The sequence below is a fragment of the Monodelphis domestica genome, chromosome 2, assembly GCF_027887165.1.
Source record: "Monodelphis domestica isolate mMonDom1 chromosome 2, mMonDom1.pri, whole genome shotgun sequence".
Lineage (NCBI taxonomy): Eukaryota > Metazoa > Chordata > Mammalia > Didelphimorphia > Didelphidae > Monodelphis > Monodelphis domestica.
In genome coordinates, this window is record NC_077228.1 from 138,039,268 (window position 1) to 138,052,886 (window position 13,619).

The 13,619-nt window shown below is 38.9% G+C and overlaps 1 protein-coding gene across 2 annotated transcripts in view; it reads left to right on the forward strand.

Annotated features, from left to right (window-relative positions):
• The window catches only part of STUM (stum, mechanosensory transduction mediator homolog), a 116,719-nt gene that overhangs the window by 83,851 nt on the left and 19,249 nt on the right, over nt 1–13,619 (forward strand). The window contains exon 2 of one of the 2 annotated variants that reach the window (XM_001376966.4): nt 6,022–6,201. In XM_001376966.4, coding sequence (XP_001377003.1) covers nt 6,022–6,201 — 180 coding nt within the window. Of the gene's footprint in view, nt 1–6,021; nt 8,341–13,619 lie in introns of those variants that run through there. The other variant, XM_056816022.1, reaches the window with a different exon arrangement.

Here is a 13,619-nt window from a genome sequence, read left to right on the forward strand (position 1 = left end):
TGCCTCAGTTTCCTCATCTGTAAAATGAGCTGTAGAGGGAAATGGCAAATGTCTTTGCCAACAGCATCCCTAATAGGGTCCTGAAGGGTCAGACACAATTGAAAAACACTGAAAAACAAGTCACAGGGCCACACAACTACTCTATGTCTGGGGTACTGCTTGAACCCACATCATCCTGATGTGGCCTGAAGTTCTCCCATTAAGTCTAACAAAAATTACTGTTGTTTGAGGTTTTCTTTTTGCCTTTACAAAACAGACACTAAATTTGCAGGAAGAAAAGAATGTGTGTATGTGTCCTCACCTTCTACCAGGGTACCTTGGTGGAGAGTCCTTTCAACATAAATCAGCAATAAGATGTCTGCCATGGTCCTGTGCCATCCTTACATCTCCCTAGGGTCATTTGGTCAAGTCAAGTGACCTCAAGAAATATTGCTTGAGGATTTACTATGGGACAGCCATTGGTAAATGTTGGGTATACAAACACAAGCCAAAAAAGGAGTCTATATTCAAATTATATAGTCTGTATTCACATTAGAACAAGGGATGGATACCATATAAAAGGAAGATGAAAAGTGGGGTGCTCTTTGTTTGGGGGCATGGAAGAAAAAATCCAGAGAGGCGAAAGAGGCCATGCTTGGTCTCCACTGTAAGCACATCAGCTTCTAGCAAGAATGTTTATGAGGAAGAAGCAGGAAGGATTCAGACTTGGGTCTTAGACCTTTTGGGCTGATTCCTTGTTCCGATCCTCTCTCAAAGCCCACCACTGGCCCAGGGCATGTTGCCTTTAGGCCCAGAGGGGTGAAGGTCTAGCTCAGGGTGACATAGTTAATAAAGGCAGAACTGGGAATCCAAGCCAGGTCTCCTGACTCCCAACCCACTTCTCTTTCAACTAGGTCTTACTTCCTCTCAGTCTATAGGTAAAAGGTACAGAGCATTTTTGTTTTAAAACCTGCAAATGGACTCAGACTCGCCTTGGAGTAATGGAAAGGACATTGGTGTTGGGGCCAGAAGACATGGATGCAGGGCTGGCCGCCTTGGACAAGTAAAATTCACCCCTGAGCTTCAGTTTCCTCCTCTATAAAATGAACGGATTGGACTAGATCATCCCAGCTTCTTTCTGGCTTTTCAATCCTTTGATATATACTTTTTATTAGAATATGACATCTGCATGGAAAACATGCTAAGAAAAATTAACTTTTTAAATCCCTTAAAGTGTTCAAAAATGGGCAAAATTAAAATTAAATGCATATCATGATGCAAATGTAGAAAAGGTTAATAACATAAAAGCAGATAAAGTGAAAAAACTAATAATGAAGTAAAAATCTTTAGTGAGAGCTAAAAGTATCTAATATATGATCATTTATTAATAATGGCACATATAGTGCTTTCAGGTTTATAAAATACTTTACGTAGATTAACTAATTTGATCCTCACAACAACCCACGGAATCAGGTTCGATAATTATCCCTATCCTACAGATGAGAAAAGAGAGGCTTAGGGAGGTTAAATAACTCAGCCATGTGTACATCAGGATTTTAACTTGGATCTTTCTGATTCCAAGGCTGGGACAACAATATTTATATAGGGTTTTAAAGTTTGTGAGGAATTTTACAAAGAGTATTCATTTTATCCTCATAACAACCTTGGGAGATGGATGCCATCTTTATTTCCATTTTATAGATGAGGAAACTGAGGCAAACCTGTTAAATGACTTGTCTAGAGTCACATAGCTAGTGAGTGTTTGAGGCTGAATTTTATTTAACTCAAATCTTTCTGACTCCAGACCCAGCATTCTATCTTTGTTGTCAAATGTATCTTTATTAGTAGGAATACTCTACACTTTCTCATCCTATTTGACTTTTGTCCATGTCCACACAGAAAATATGCTATGAGGGTTCCACCCAACATAAGGGGGCATTTCTTTAAATCATTTAGCATTTTATGGATACCATTAGTGCACACAGGTCATTCCTCAATCCTTTTTTTGTAATTGGCTCAAATTTTCCAGTTATATATTTCTCCTTTTTAATATAAAGATATTTTATTTTACCAATTACATGTAATAACAAATTTCCACATACGTTTTCTGAAATTATATGATCCAAATTGTCTTCCTCCCTCCCTCCAGTCCCCTTCCAGAACTGGTAAGCAATTTGATCTGGGAATGTATTATCATACAAAACATATTTCCATATTTTTCATTTTTATAAGTGAGTAATCTTATAAAATCAAAACCCCCAAACATAAACCTAAATAAACAATTTTAAAAATCATATGTTTTCATCTGCATTTCTATTCCAATGTTTCTTTCTCTGGAGGTGGATAGCATTTTTTGTCATACATCCCTCAGAATTGTCCTGGATCACTGTGTTGCTGAGAGTAGCTAAGTCTATCACAGTTGATCATCCCACAATATTGTTGTTACTGCAGGCACATATTTCTTGAGTAATATAATTTATGTCATTTTTTCTATTCTTCAATAACATTACTAATATGTGGAAGCTTATACAGACTCACCATCATCTCTCCATTCCTGTCTGAAAGACCTGAAACTTTAATCCCTCAGATTGTATTATTGTGTATTTTACAGGTATATTAATGTTTTAAAATATGGCTATTTGTTTTGGAGTGGTTTGGGGTCATTAAAAATACTGTACAACTTTTCAAATACAACCCAACCTATTCTCATCTTCCCATTGACCATATCTGAAAATACTCAAAACTGGATCAGACTTTATATTGGAATATACATTTTAATAACAAATATGTTACCAGGTGAACTGGTCTCGAGACTAACTGACGTTAGGGAATTAACCTAGATTCATTCAGCCAGCAATAAAAATGGGGAAAGGAGTCCTATCCTAAGTACAGACAGTTCTCACTTTACATAAGTGGACTGCCTCCAGGTAAAGCCATTTTTTATGTAATATGAATTTGTCCCTACTTACCTACTTCACTTAGCCTACATATCAAAGGCATAGATAAAATAACATTTTATACATCATAAAATATACTAAAATGTAGACATACTAAATATTGCACCATAATGATAAACAGAATTATGAAATAAGAATTAAAGTTAATGATAAAGACAGTTATGTACAATAAAATTAATAGCAATGTGCTTTATTTTTGCCCCTTTCCCACCTAGCCTTTCTCACTAGTGGCTGGTTATGCAATTTTTTTAAATGAAGCTATAAAAAGATGTTTGGATAATGGCTCTTTTTTTTTGTCTTTGTATATTTGATGGTAGCAAGCAATATTAACTAATCTTTGAACTTTAAAAAATCTTGAAGTATTTGGATCCATCCTTTTTTAAATACAAGAAAAAAAATCCACTCAAATGATAAAAATTTACTCCTGACAAAGGTTTTATGGAGATCCCTTTCGGTCTGACCTTGGATTCCGAAGCCTCCCTTTCTTCTTCTGCAATCTTTGCAGCTAGCAGCTCAATTAGGCCCTCATTCAACAGTTCTTCTCTATGAGACTCAATCAACTCCTCCATATCATTCTTATCCCCTTTTAGTTCCAATTCTTGTGCTAATTTTACAATCTAGTTACGCACTTCTTTGAAGTTTCATCTTTGTCAAATCCATGAAATCAGGAATGAGTGGCAGGCATACTTTTTTCCAAACTCTCTTCATATGTTTTTCTATTACTAGGACTCTGGTCAGAGGGCTTGCCAAGCCCTTTTCAGGGCTGCTTAACTGCCTTTGGTGTCCACCTCTCACCCAACACTCACCTTGGGCTCTAAGAAGCTGTAGTATGCGTAGCCGCCACATCCCCAGTAAATCCATCTTTACCAGATGGGCTAAACCAGGTTGGGGGGATGTCTACCCCGAACAGGTGAAAACGTCCCCTGGCAGACTGGATAGAGAACAATTTGTTCCAATAATTAGTTCCAATAGCCATAAAGATGGTGGAAAGAGGCACTGTGGAGTGCTTGGAGCTGGGGCTAAGAAACATCTAAGAAACCAAGATCAGTCATGGCAGGCCATCACTTGTCATCTTGACTTTAAACCTTTATCTTCTGTCTTGGAATCAACACTGTGTGGGGGCAGCTGGGTAGCTCAGTGGATTGAGAGCCAGGCCTAGAGATGGGAGGTCCTAGGTTCAAATCTGAATTCAGACACTTCCCAGCTGTGTGACCCTGGGCAAGTCACTTGACCCCCATTGCCTAGCCCTTACCACTCTTCTGCCTTGGAACCAATACACAGTATTGACTCCAAGACGGAAGGTAAAGATTAAAAAAAAGAAAAAAGAATCAAAGCTGTGTATTGATTTCAAGGCAACAGAGCTGGAAGGCTTAGGCAATTGGTGTTAGTGACTTTCCCAGAATCACACAGGTAGGAAGTATCTGAGGCCACATTTGAACCCAGGACCTCCTGTCTATAGATCTGACTCTTGATCCACTGAGTCACCTTGCTGCTCCCCTAACTGCCTCTTGTCTTGATTTCTTTTCTTTTCTTTTTTTAACATCTTGGAATCAATACTGTGTACATTGGTTCCAAGGTGGAAGAGTGGTAAGGGCTAGGCAATGGGGGTCAAGTGACTTGCCCAGGGCCATTCAGCTGGGAAGTATCTGATGTCAGATTTGAACCCAGGACCTCCTGTCTCTAGGCCTGGCTCTCAATCCACTGAGCTATCCAGCTGCCCCTCTTGTCTTGATTTCTGTCTTGCCATTGAACTTGGATGATTCTGGGGAAGAGAGAATGAGGATGATGACTTTATGCAATTCTGCATCTTGGTCTTCCTTAAATTCAACTCAAGCTCAAGTCAAGACTTCACTGTCCTTTCTCCATTAGTGGCAATGCGATGACCCTGAACAACTTAGAGAAACCTACAAGAAAAACCACTATCCACATCCAGAGGAAAAACTGTGGGAGTAGAAACACAGAAGAAAAACAACTGCTTAATTACATGGGTTGAGGGGATATGGTTGGGGATGGAGACTCTAAATTGATCATCCTAGTGCAAACATCAACAACATGGAAATAGGTTCTGATCAAGGACACAAGTAATACCCAGTGGAATTGTGTGTTGGTTGTGGGAAGGGTGGGTGGAGGGGAGGGAGGAAAATAATGTGATTATTGTAACCAAAGAATAATGTTCTAAATTGACTAAATAAACTTACTCAAATGGGGGAAAAAAAGAGTTCACTGTCCTTGTGTCATTGGTCCTGTTTTAAAAAGGAATGAAGAACACAACACATTTTCTCATGCCTTAGCAATATTCCAGATTGCATGACAAACATTATAGAATTTCCAGAAATCTCTCAAGGTCAAGCTTTTTTATGTATTGAAAGTTGCAATTGCCTGGGCAAATTTAGTGAGTAAATAATCTTGAAATTCACAATCAATCCCTTCTCTATGGGTTGTAATAATGAGGAAGTGTCGGGGAGAAGGCAGAGCACTTCTACGTTTTCATTAATGTCATCCAGATGGGGAGGGTGACTTGGGGTATTATCCTAAATGAGGAGAATCTTGAAAGGAATGCCAATTTCATTACAAAGCTTCTCTTCAGGACTTCAGGAAAGAAGCAATGTATAAACCATTGTTCATAAGGGTGATCCGTGCTTTAAAGTTATCTAAATAATGCAGAGATAGTGTTCCTTTGCCGATTTCTTTCAGTGCTCTAGGATTTTCTGAGTGGTGCCCAAGAGCAGGTTTTCATTTGCTAGTCCCCAATGCATTCCCTCCAAGGGAAAGAATAACTCGACTTTTCAAAGTTTTAAGCCCTGGCATAGTTTTTTTCCTCCACCGAGATGTAGGTTCAAGATGGCATTCTTTGATAAAATAGGCTTGTTTCATCTACATTAAAGATTTGTTCTGGCAAGGAGGGACCTTCATCTATTATTTTTTGCAGGAACTTTGGGGACTTTATCTGCTTTCCCACCATTTGAAATCCAGAATCATTTTAAAATTGGAATTGGAATGCAGATTTTTTTTTCAGAATTCTTTACGTAAAGTGAGAACCGTCTATACTCTAACTGGATTACTCATAGTTTTCTCTGTCTCCCAGGTACTTTTGTCTCTGCCTTCACTGTGCTGTGTGGAGCCCGGACTGATCTTCCAGACAGGCACATGTGCTGTGTCTTCTGGTTGAACATTGCTGCAGCGCTCATTCAGATCCTGACGGCCATCGTGATGGTGGGCTGGATCATGAGTATATTCTGGGGAATGGACATGGTCATTCTCGCCAGTAAGTATCTTTCAAACAGCCCTATATCCCCCCTTCTCTCTCCAATCTCTTGGCAAGGCACAGAGGTGAGGGAAATTTGATCAGAACGGATTTGAAATCATGGACCAGCCCAGAATTCCCATTGGACCTTGAAGTTCTCTCAGGGAATTATTTGCCCTTCTCCAATAGGATGTTCATGGAAGATTAGGATTTCCAGGAAATACTTTGCCGTTGATGGATTTCTCCCCATTTTCTCTGAGGCTAGACCAGAACAGATCTTATTAGTCAATGTTTCCATCCATTACCAACCTTTCATTTTTATCCATTCCAGAATGTCTTTTCCCCTCCTTGGTAAGAAGGATTAGCTTAACCAGCATCCATATATGCATAAAGATGTTTTCATGGAAATGTGATAAATTGATTTCATACAGTAACTCTCCAGAGGACATCTGAATTGATGGGGGAAATCAGGTGTCATCTGGGATGTACAGGGTCTGCTGCCAACCTTAGATCAGTGGGAGGGAGAAGAGGTGTGTTAATCATTTATACAGCTTAAGAGGTCCTTGTGGCTTGCCTTATATAAAACGGGAACTTACAGAGGTAGTGATCAGGAAAAGATTGCTGGAAATAAAGCCATCCTGGCTTTAGTGGCTCATAAGAACAATAATCACACAGGTGAACTCTAAAAGGTAGCTAACAATGTCTGGGGAGAGACAACATGACTGCGTAAGAGCCTGGCCGTGGATTCTAGCTTGCAACAAAAAGGTGAGGAGGGTTGAACTTATTTTAACTTATCTAAAAAAAAAGGAGTCAATCACACACAACAGTAGGTGTATGTGATTAACACTGAATATGAAAGAAAAACTCAACATAGTAAGGGAAGTACAGGACCTACATTTGGCCTAGGGAAATCTGGATTTTTTTAGACAGTAGATTCTTAGCAATTTGGAATTGGAAGAGACTTCAAAGGTCCTTTAACCCAGACCCATAAAGGAATCTTCTCTAGAATATTCTCAACAATTGGTTTTCCAGATTTGTCTGAAAACCTTCAGTGACTAGGAACTTCCTATCTCTAAATGAAGCTTATTCTGCCTTTGAACAGATGATAATTGTTTGTTTTCTTGTACTTAACTGAATTCAACTTTCTTATACTTTCTACTCATTGTTCCTTGTCCTAAGATTTAGACAAAGGTGTGTTGGTAAATGTTTAACAACCAGCTTCCCAAAGTGGGACACATTTTAAAATTTAATATGCATCATTAACATTTTCACCATCATTTTCTTAAGTCTATGTAATCAACAATAAGTCACGCCCTCCCTGATTTGTAGCATTTTCCAAGATGTAAATGCTCACATTGAAAATTTAACAAATGGTAGATGGTATGAGTTTAGCTTCAGCATGTGCCTGCCTTTAGGGATAAGCAAAACAAGTCTAAAGACTTCCTCAAGATGGCCTTTCAAATACAGGAAGACCTATCACATACTCCTTAGGCTCTCTGTTCTGAAGGCCAAATATTAAATCTCCTTCAATTGATCCTTACATGATATGGTCTACATATCCTCAACCTAGTCACCCTCCTTTGTGTAAATTTTAGAAATTAATATTCAATACTCCAAGTATTACATTTAATATGGTTTATTCATATTTAACTTGAAGCAAAAGGAAAACTAAAAAGCTAGAAAAACAGGGAGAAATCACTCAGCTTTGCACATGGAGGAAGAACAGGGAGGAAGGAGTTACCCCAAACTTATTTACAATAAGGTAAAGGACACATGTAAACAGAAAGGGAAAAGGAATTTTGGAATGAGAGAAGAATTCTGGGAGATGAAGTCCAAAGGATACAAAATTTCCACTTACACATTTGGACCCACTCCAATTTGTCAATGTCCTCCCTATTATTCCGGACCCCAGAATTAAATAGAATACTCCAGCTGTACCTTGAACAAGACAGAATATATCGTCCCAACCACCCACCTTGTTCTGAACTCTCTGGTTCTTTCAATGTAGCCTCAGTTTACATTCATTTTCTGGCTGCCACAACACATTGTTGAGTCACTGAGCTTGTAATCAATCCACTAAGACTTCAAAATCTTTTTTATAGGCACCTTTTAACCAATACTCCCCATGTTACACTCGTGCAATTCATTTTTTAAATCCAAATGTAGGCTTTAACTTTGTCTATATTAAGTAGAGATAAATAGAATAAGCTTTCCAAATGTCAGGAACTGGAGAAACTTCCAGTAAAGGTCAAAAGAGGAATAAGAGAGCCTTCCTTCAAAGGATCCTGTGAACATTTGCAACTCTAGTTTGAAAAATTGTTCAGTTTCTGAATCCCTTTAATAGGGACAATGTTTTTCCCCCACTTGCTTCCACTAAAAGCATGCACACACGCGCGCACACACACACACACACACACACACACACATTTTATCAGGATGGATGGGAAGACTGAGAAGTCAGAGAGAGGAATTATTTTTGATGTGATTACCAAAGAAATGATGTCTGGTTTTTTTTTTTAAATGAAAAAATGTAAATAAGTGGTTAATTCAAGCCCCAAATAGAAGTATAGACATGGTGGTGTTATAAACATTAGTACTAAAGGATGATATTTGACAGGTGACCTGGAGGGCTTTTATAAACCATTATAAACCTCCCACTACCTTTTTGAATGTACTGATTTAGAGATTTCCTCCAGAGCAGTTATCAAAGAGTCCAAAGGATTACATATTCGCTTTTTCATTATCATTATTGAGGCTCATTTTCTGTGACAGCCTCTGTTGTTTTTCTATCACTTTATGGGTTTGAATTTGCAAAACCAACATTCACCATAGTTTCTCTCCTCCTGGGTACTTTGCATGTAATTAGGCTATTATATCACCAGGTGAATTATGTTTTTTTTTTTATTATGATGGCTTAATTATTTGAACAACCAGGCTTTTCATTGTCATGTTAAACTGAGAGAAGGAAATTAGATACTTTTCCACTGAATATGGGGCGTTGCTTATTTCTTTTTAATAAAAATATAACTCTTAAAAACAACTAAATATATTAATATAACTATGATAATATTAAAATATTAATAAGTATTGTTTATCTTTTTTTTAAGTGGGAAATGTTCTTTTTAAGGAAAAGAAGTTAGGTAACTTTCTGATTAATCCTTATCTATTTTCAACTACCATTTCAAGCTTGCTTTCTCCCTAGGCTTTAATAAACTTAAAAAAAAAAACAACCCAGTCAAAATCTTTAATCAATCAGCCAATCAACAAACATTTATTAAGTGCCATTATGCTAAATGAAAAGTCTTTCCTGGGCCCATTCAGTTTTAGTAGCTTTATGGAATGACAAAAATCCTTGCCTGTTTTCTGCCATGAAAAGAATCTTTTTACTGTGAGTGGCTCTCAGTGGTACTCTATTCTCATTACTTCAATGTCCAAACATTCCTTATCTCCTGTATAAGGAAGAAACTGACAGGACCAGATTTCTGCCTCTTTGACACTACTTTCTTTTTTTTCTTTCTTCTTTTTCTGATGCTCTGTCCAAACAGCTAGCAAAAGAGCGAGGTGGGGGGAACCCTAAAAAGCATTTATTTGCCAGCCTGAAGTCCCCAAATTGTCTTTTTTCCATTCAGAAGGCAATAATTTCTCTCTTCCTTAAACTTAGCTTTTTGCCCTCTTGAAGCTAGACCATTATTTATAATTGACAGCAAATGGGTCCATAGCAACCATCATATAAACAGGATTAGATACAAACTTGGTTTAGATAGAAAAATGTTTTCTGAAAGTCAGAAAACCAAGCTTATCAGATCATTCATTAACATAATTGGATTCTTTGGTGTGGAATTTTCTTTTCAACCTTAGAGAGCTGCTTAAGGTTTATACAGTAATTGTCTGTAGAATTAATAGAAGTAGAATTCGTGCCTTTGTCTTCCTGAATCCAATTGCAGCACCCTCTCCATTCTATTCACTGAGCTGCCTCTCAATAGTCAGTCAATAAACATTTATTAAGAGCCCCTTCAGTGCTGTGGCAATGAAAGATGTAATAACTGAGAAAACAAAGGTTCAAGCATCCAAACATATCTAGTAAGCAGTACATGCCAGTTGCATAACAAATTAGGACCAGTTGCCTTCTTCAGCTTTGGCACTGGAACCTGATACAGGTGGAAACAAATTTTTATACATTAAAAACAATGAAATAAATAAGACCAATTAATAAAAAAGAAAACAATTAACCAGGATGTAAAATTAGGTAATCTGATCTCTAATTGGAGGAAAGATTAGGAATTTTCCAAATTGGGGGAGGAAGGATGAGGATGAAGAGATGAAATTCCCTGAAATTAAAAAAAAAATTCCATTTCCCTCAAAGTCTGTATTCAACCAAAGGAACACAGAAACGGATTAAACTGAATTTAAAATTAATTAATTTAATTAAATTAAAAATTAAAAAACTGATTAAAAATCAATTATTGAACACAATAACTGATTGGCCAGAATAAGGTCTGTTTTTCAGCTAAGAGATATGGGCTGCTTAAGATGTATAATTGTGAAAAAACTCCTTGCATCAGTCTTTGGCTCTAACTGTGTTTCTGGTTAGCATAATTAATGTAGGTCCTTCGCTCAGGGTCTCTAAGTAGCAAGGAGAGGTGGTCCAGCTTCCCAATCATGCAGGGCTGGGTTCAAACAATGCAACAAAGTCCTCCCATAATTCCCACAATTGAACAAAAGTTTCTCACAAGACAGAAATTGGCCTAGACCCACAGTTGCACAGAAAAGGAACTAGCTCCAGAATTGAGTCACAAGATGGCATTGATGCAATTTACTCTATTCCTCAATTCCCTCAACTCTCAGTCAGGAGTCTGAAAACAGCCCAGTTTGACTAGAGCAGAGAGTACAAGGATGGGTATAAGAGGAGAAAAGTCTAGAAAGGCAGGATGGTTTCAGATTGTGGTGTAACGATTAAAAAATTAGGGAAACTGAACTGTAAAGATTAAAATTTATGAAAAATCGAGGCAGGTAGAAATTAGTTTCTCTCTGCAAGGAGTATTATATTTTTTAGAGGTTTATTAAAGGTTAAGGATTTAAGAATATACAAGTAAGAAAAGGCATATGCCAGGTGGGCCATGAGGCCCACCCAAAATTTCACTCACATCATGAGAGGCATCTGTTTGCCAGCCGAGACAGGAAGTAAAGACCCCCCAAAGCCTTTGCAATCAGGTTAAATACCTTCTTGATCTCGGCCCACCTGAGAATTCAGTGAGATTACAAAGCATTTTGGGGAAGTGGAGCAAGGGCTTCTGGGGATTGAAGTCCAGAGTTCAAATCCATTTTTATAGTGGGGAGCCTTGAACACTGGAGTCACTGAGAAACAATAAGACCAGATCTTATGTTTTCCTGGAAGCCTTTCCTAATACTTCTTAATTCTAGGGACTCCTCTTTGTTGATTATTTCTCATTTATCCTCCTCTGAGCTTGTTTGTACATAATTGTTTACATATTGCCTTCCCCATTAGACTGTGAGCTCCTCTAGAGTTGAGTCTGCCCTTTGCTTTTCTTTGTATTCCAGCCTTAGCACAGAATTTGGCACATTTCTATTGTTCAGTCATTTTTCAGTCATGTCCTATTCTTTGTGATCTCATTTGGGGTTTTCTTGGTGAAGATACTGGAAGTGGTTTGCCATTTCCTTTTCCAGCTCATTTAGCAGATGAAGAAACGGCGGCAAACAGGGTTAAATGACATGCCCAGGGTCATACAGCTATCAAATTGGGACCAGTTGCCTTCTTCAGCTATGGCATTAGAACCCAATATAGAATTTGGCACATTTCTGAGGCCAGAGCTGAACGCAGAAAGATGAGTCTTCCTAATTCTAGTCAATCTATCCATTGTGCCATCTAGCTGCCACATAGTAGGGGCTTAATGAATATTTATGGACTGATTTGCAAGTTTATGCATAAGAATGGCTATTCTGGCAGCAATATGGATGACAGATTGGATCAGGGCAGGAAAAACTAATTTAGAGGCTCTCACAGTAGTACAGGTGCATGGCAAATAAGGAAGCTCATTATTAGTGCGGCAGCAATGGAGCTAGAGTAGAGGGCACAAACTGAGAGATGTCACTGAGAAGAAATTGTCAGACTTGGCAACTATTTAGATGTATGTAGGGAAAAAGAAGAGTCCAAAGAAATCCAGAGCTTATGCACGTTCAAGACAGGGTGAGTGATGGTGCTGCAGACAGAAATAGCTCAAAAGCAAGCATTTTGGGAAAGCTGTGCCCAGTGCATGACCCTGCTGCTCCTGCTTCTTAGTCTGCACAGTTAGAACCCTGCTCAGAACATTCTCCATCTTTGTTTCTACATCCATCAACTCTGGGAAATCTCATACTAGTCCCCTTCAGCTTCAACTACTGCTTGGCATATGGTGTGTGTGCACTCCATCACTGCTTTAGTTAAGCCTGGGTCCCATTGGGGAGACTGTAAATTCTACTAGAGCAATGTCCAAGTACAGGCACTTTCTTAATATTATAACCCCAGACCTTCATGCCTGCTAGAAGGCTCCATAGTGTCCTCAGCACTCAGGGCTGTCAGCTCTGGAATTATGGATAGCTGAGGAACCAAGGATGTCAGATAGGAGTTGGGGCAGCCAAGACAATGCTGGGAGCAAAGGACAAACAGAAGGTTAGGGAAGAAGCTGGATCTGGAATTACTTGGTGGCTCATAGTCAAAGTGGAGTCAGGAGGCAAAGACTGGGTGAACGGTTCTGAATCCTCCTCTTTCCTCCCGCCATCCTGAAGCTTCCACAACCATATACATTTCTTGGAAAGAAGCTTATGGTGCTACACTTGTCTTAGAGTCATCTCCCAGTAGCTCATCTGCTGGGACATTGATAGGGCTGGAGGAGAGTAAGAGAGGAATGTTAGAATGGACTAAGAATAAAGGAGGGAGGGTCGGCATCATGGAGAGGGGAGGAGGGCATCAAGGCAAATTAGTGGGCAAGTTGACAGGAACCAGGTTAAATTTTCAAAAGCTGAAGTGAGTTTTAGGTGTGGAAATGATTCAGTGGACAAGCTCACAGACTCTAGGGACTTTACAGGTACCAGAGAGAACTCAAAAGAAAGAAAGACAAAACTAGTCAGTCATTTACAAACCAGAGGGTGTCTAGAAGGTGTCCAGAAGGCTCCAGCATGAAGGTAGTAGGTCAAAACTACATGGCTATCTGGAGTTTGGAAACACTTAGTTCCATAGAACAACTCTCTCTCTCTCTCTCTCTCTCTCTCTCTCTCTCTCTCTCTCTCTCTCTCTCTCTCTCTCTCTCTCTCTCTCTCTCTCTCTCTCTCTCTCTCTCTCTCTCTCTCTCTCTCTCTCTCTCTCTCTCTCTCTCTCTCTCTCTCTCTCTCTCTCTCTCTCTCTCTCTCTCTCTCTCTCTCTCTCTCTCTCTCTCTCTCTCTCT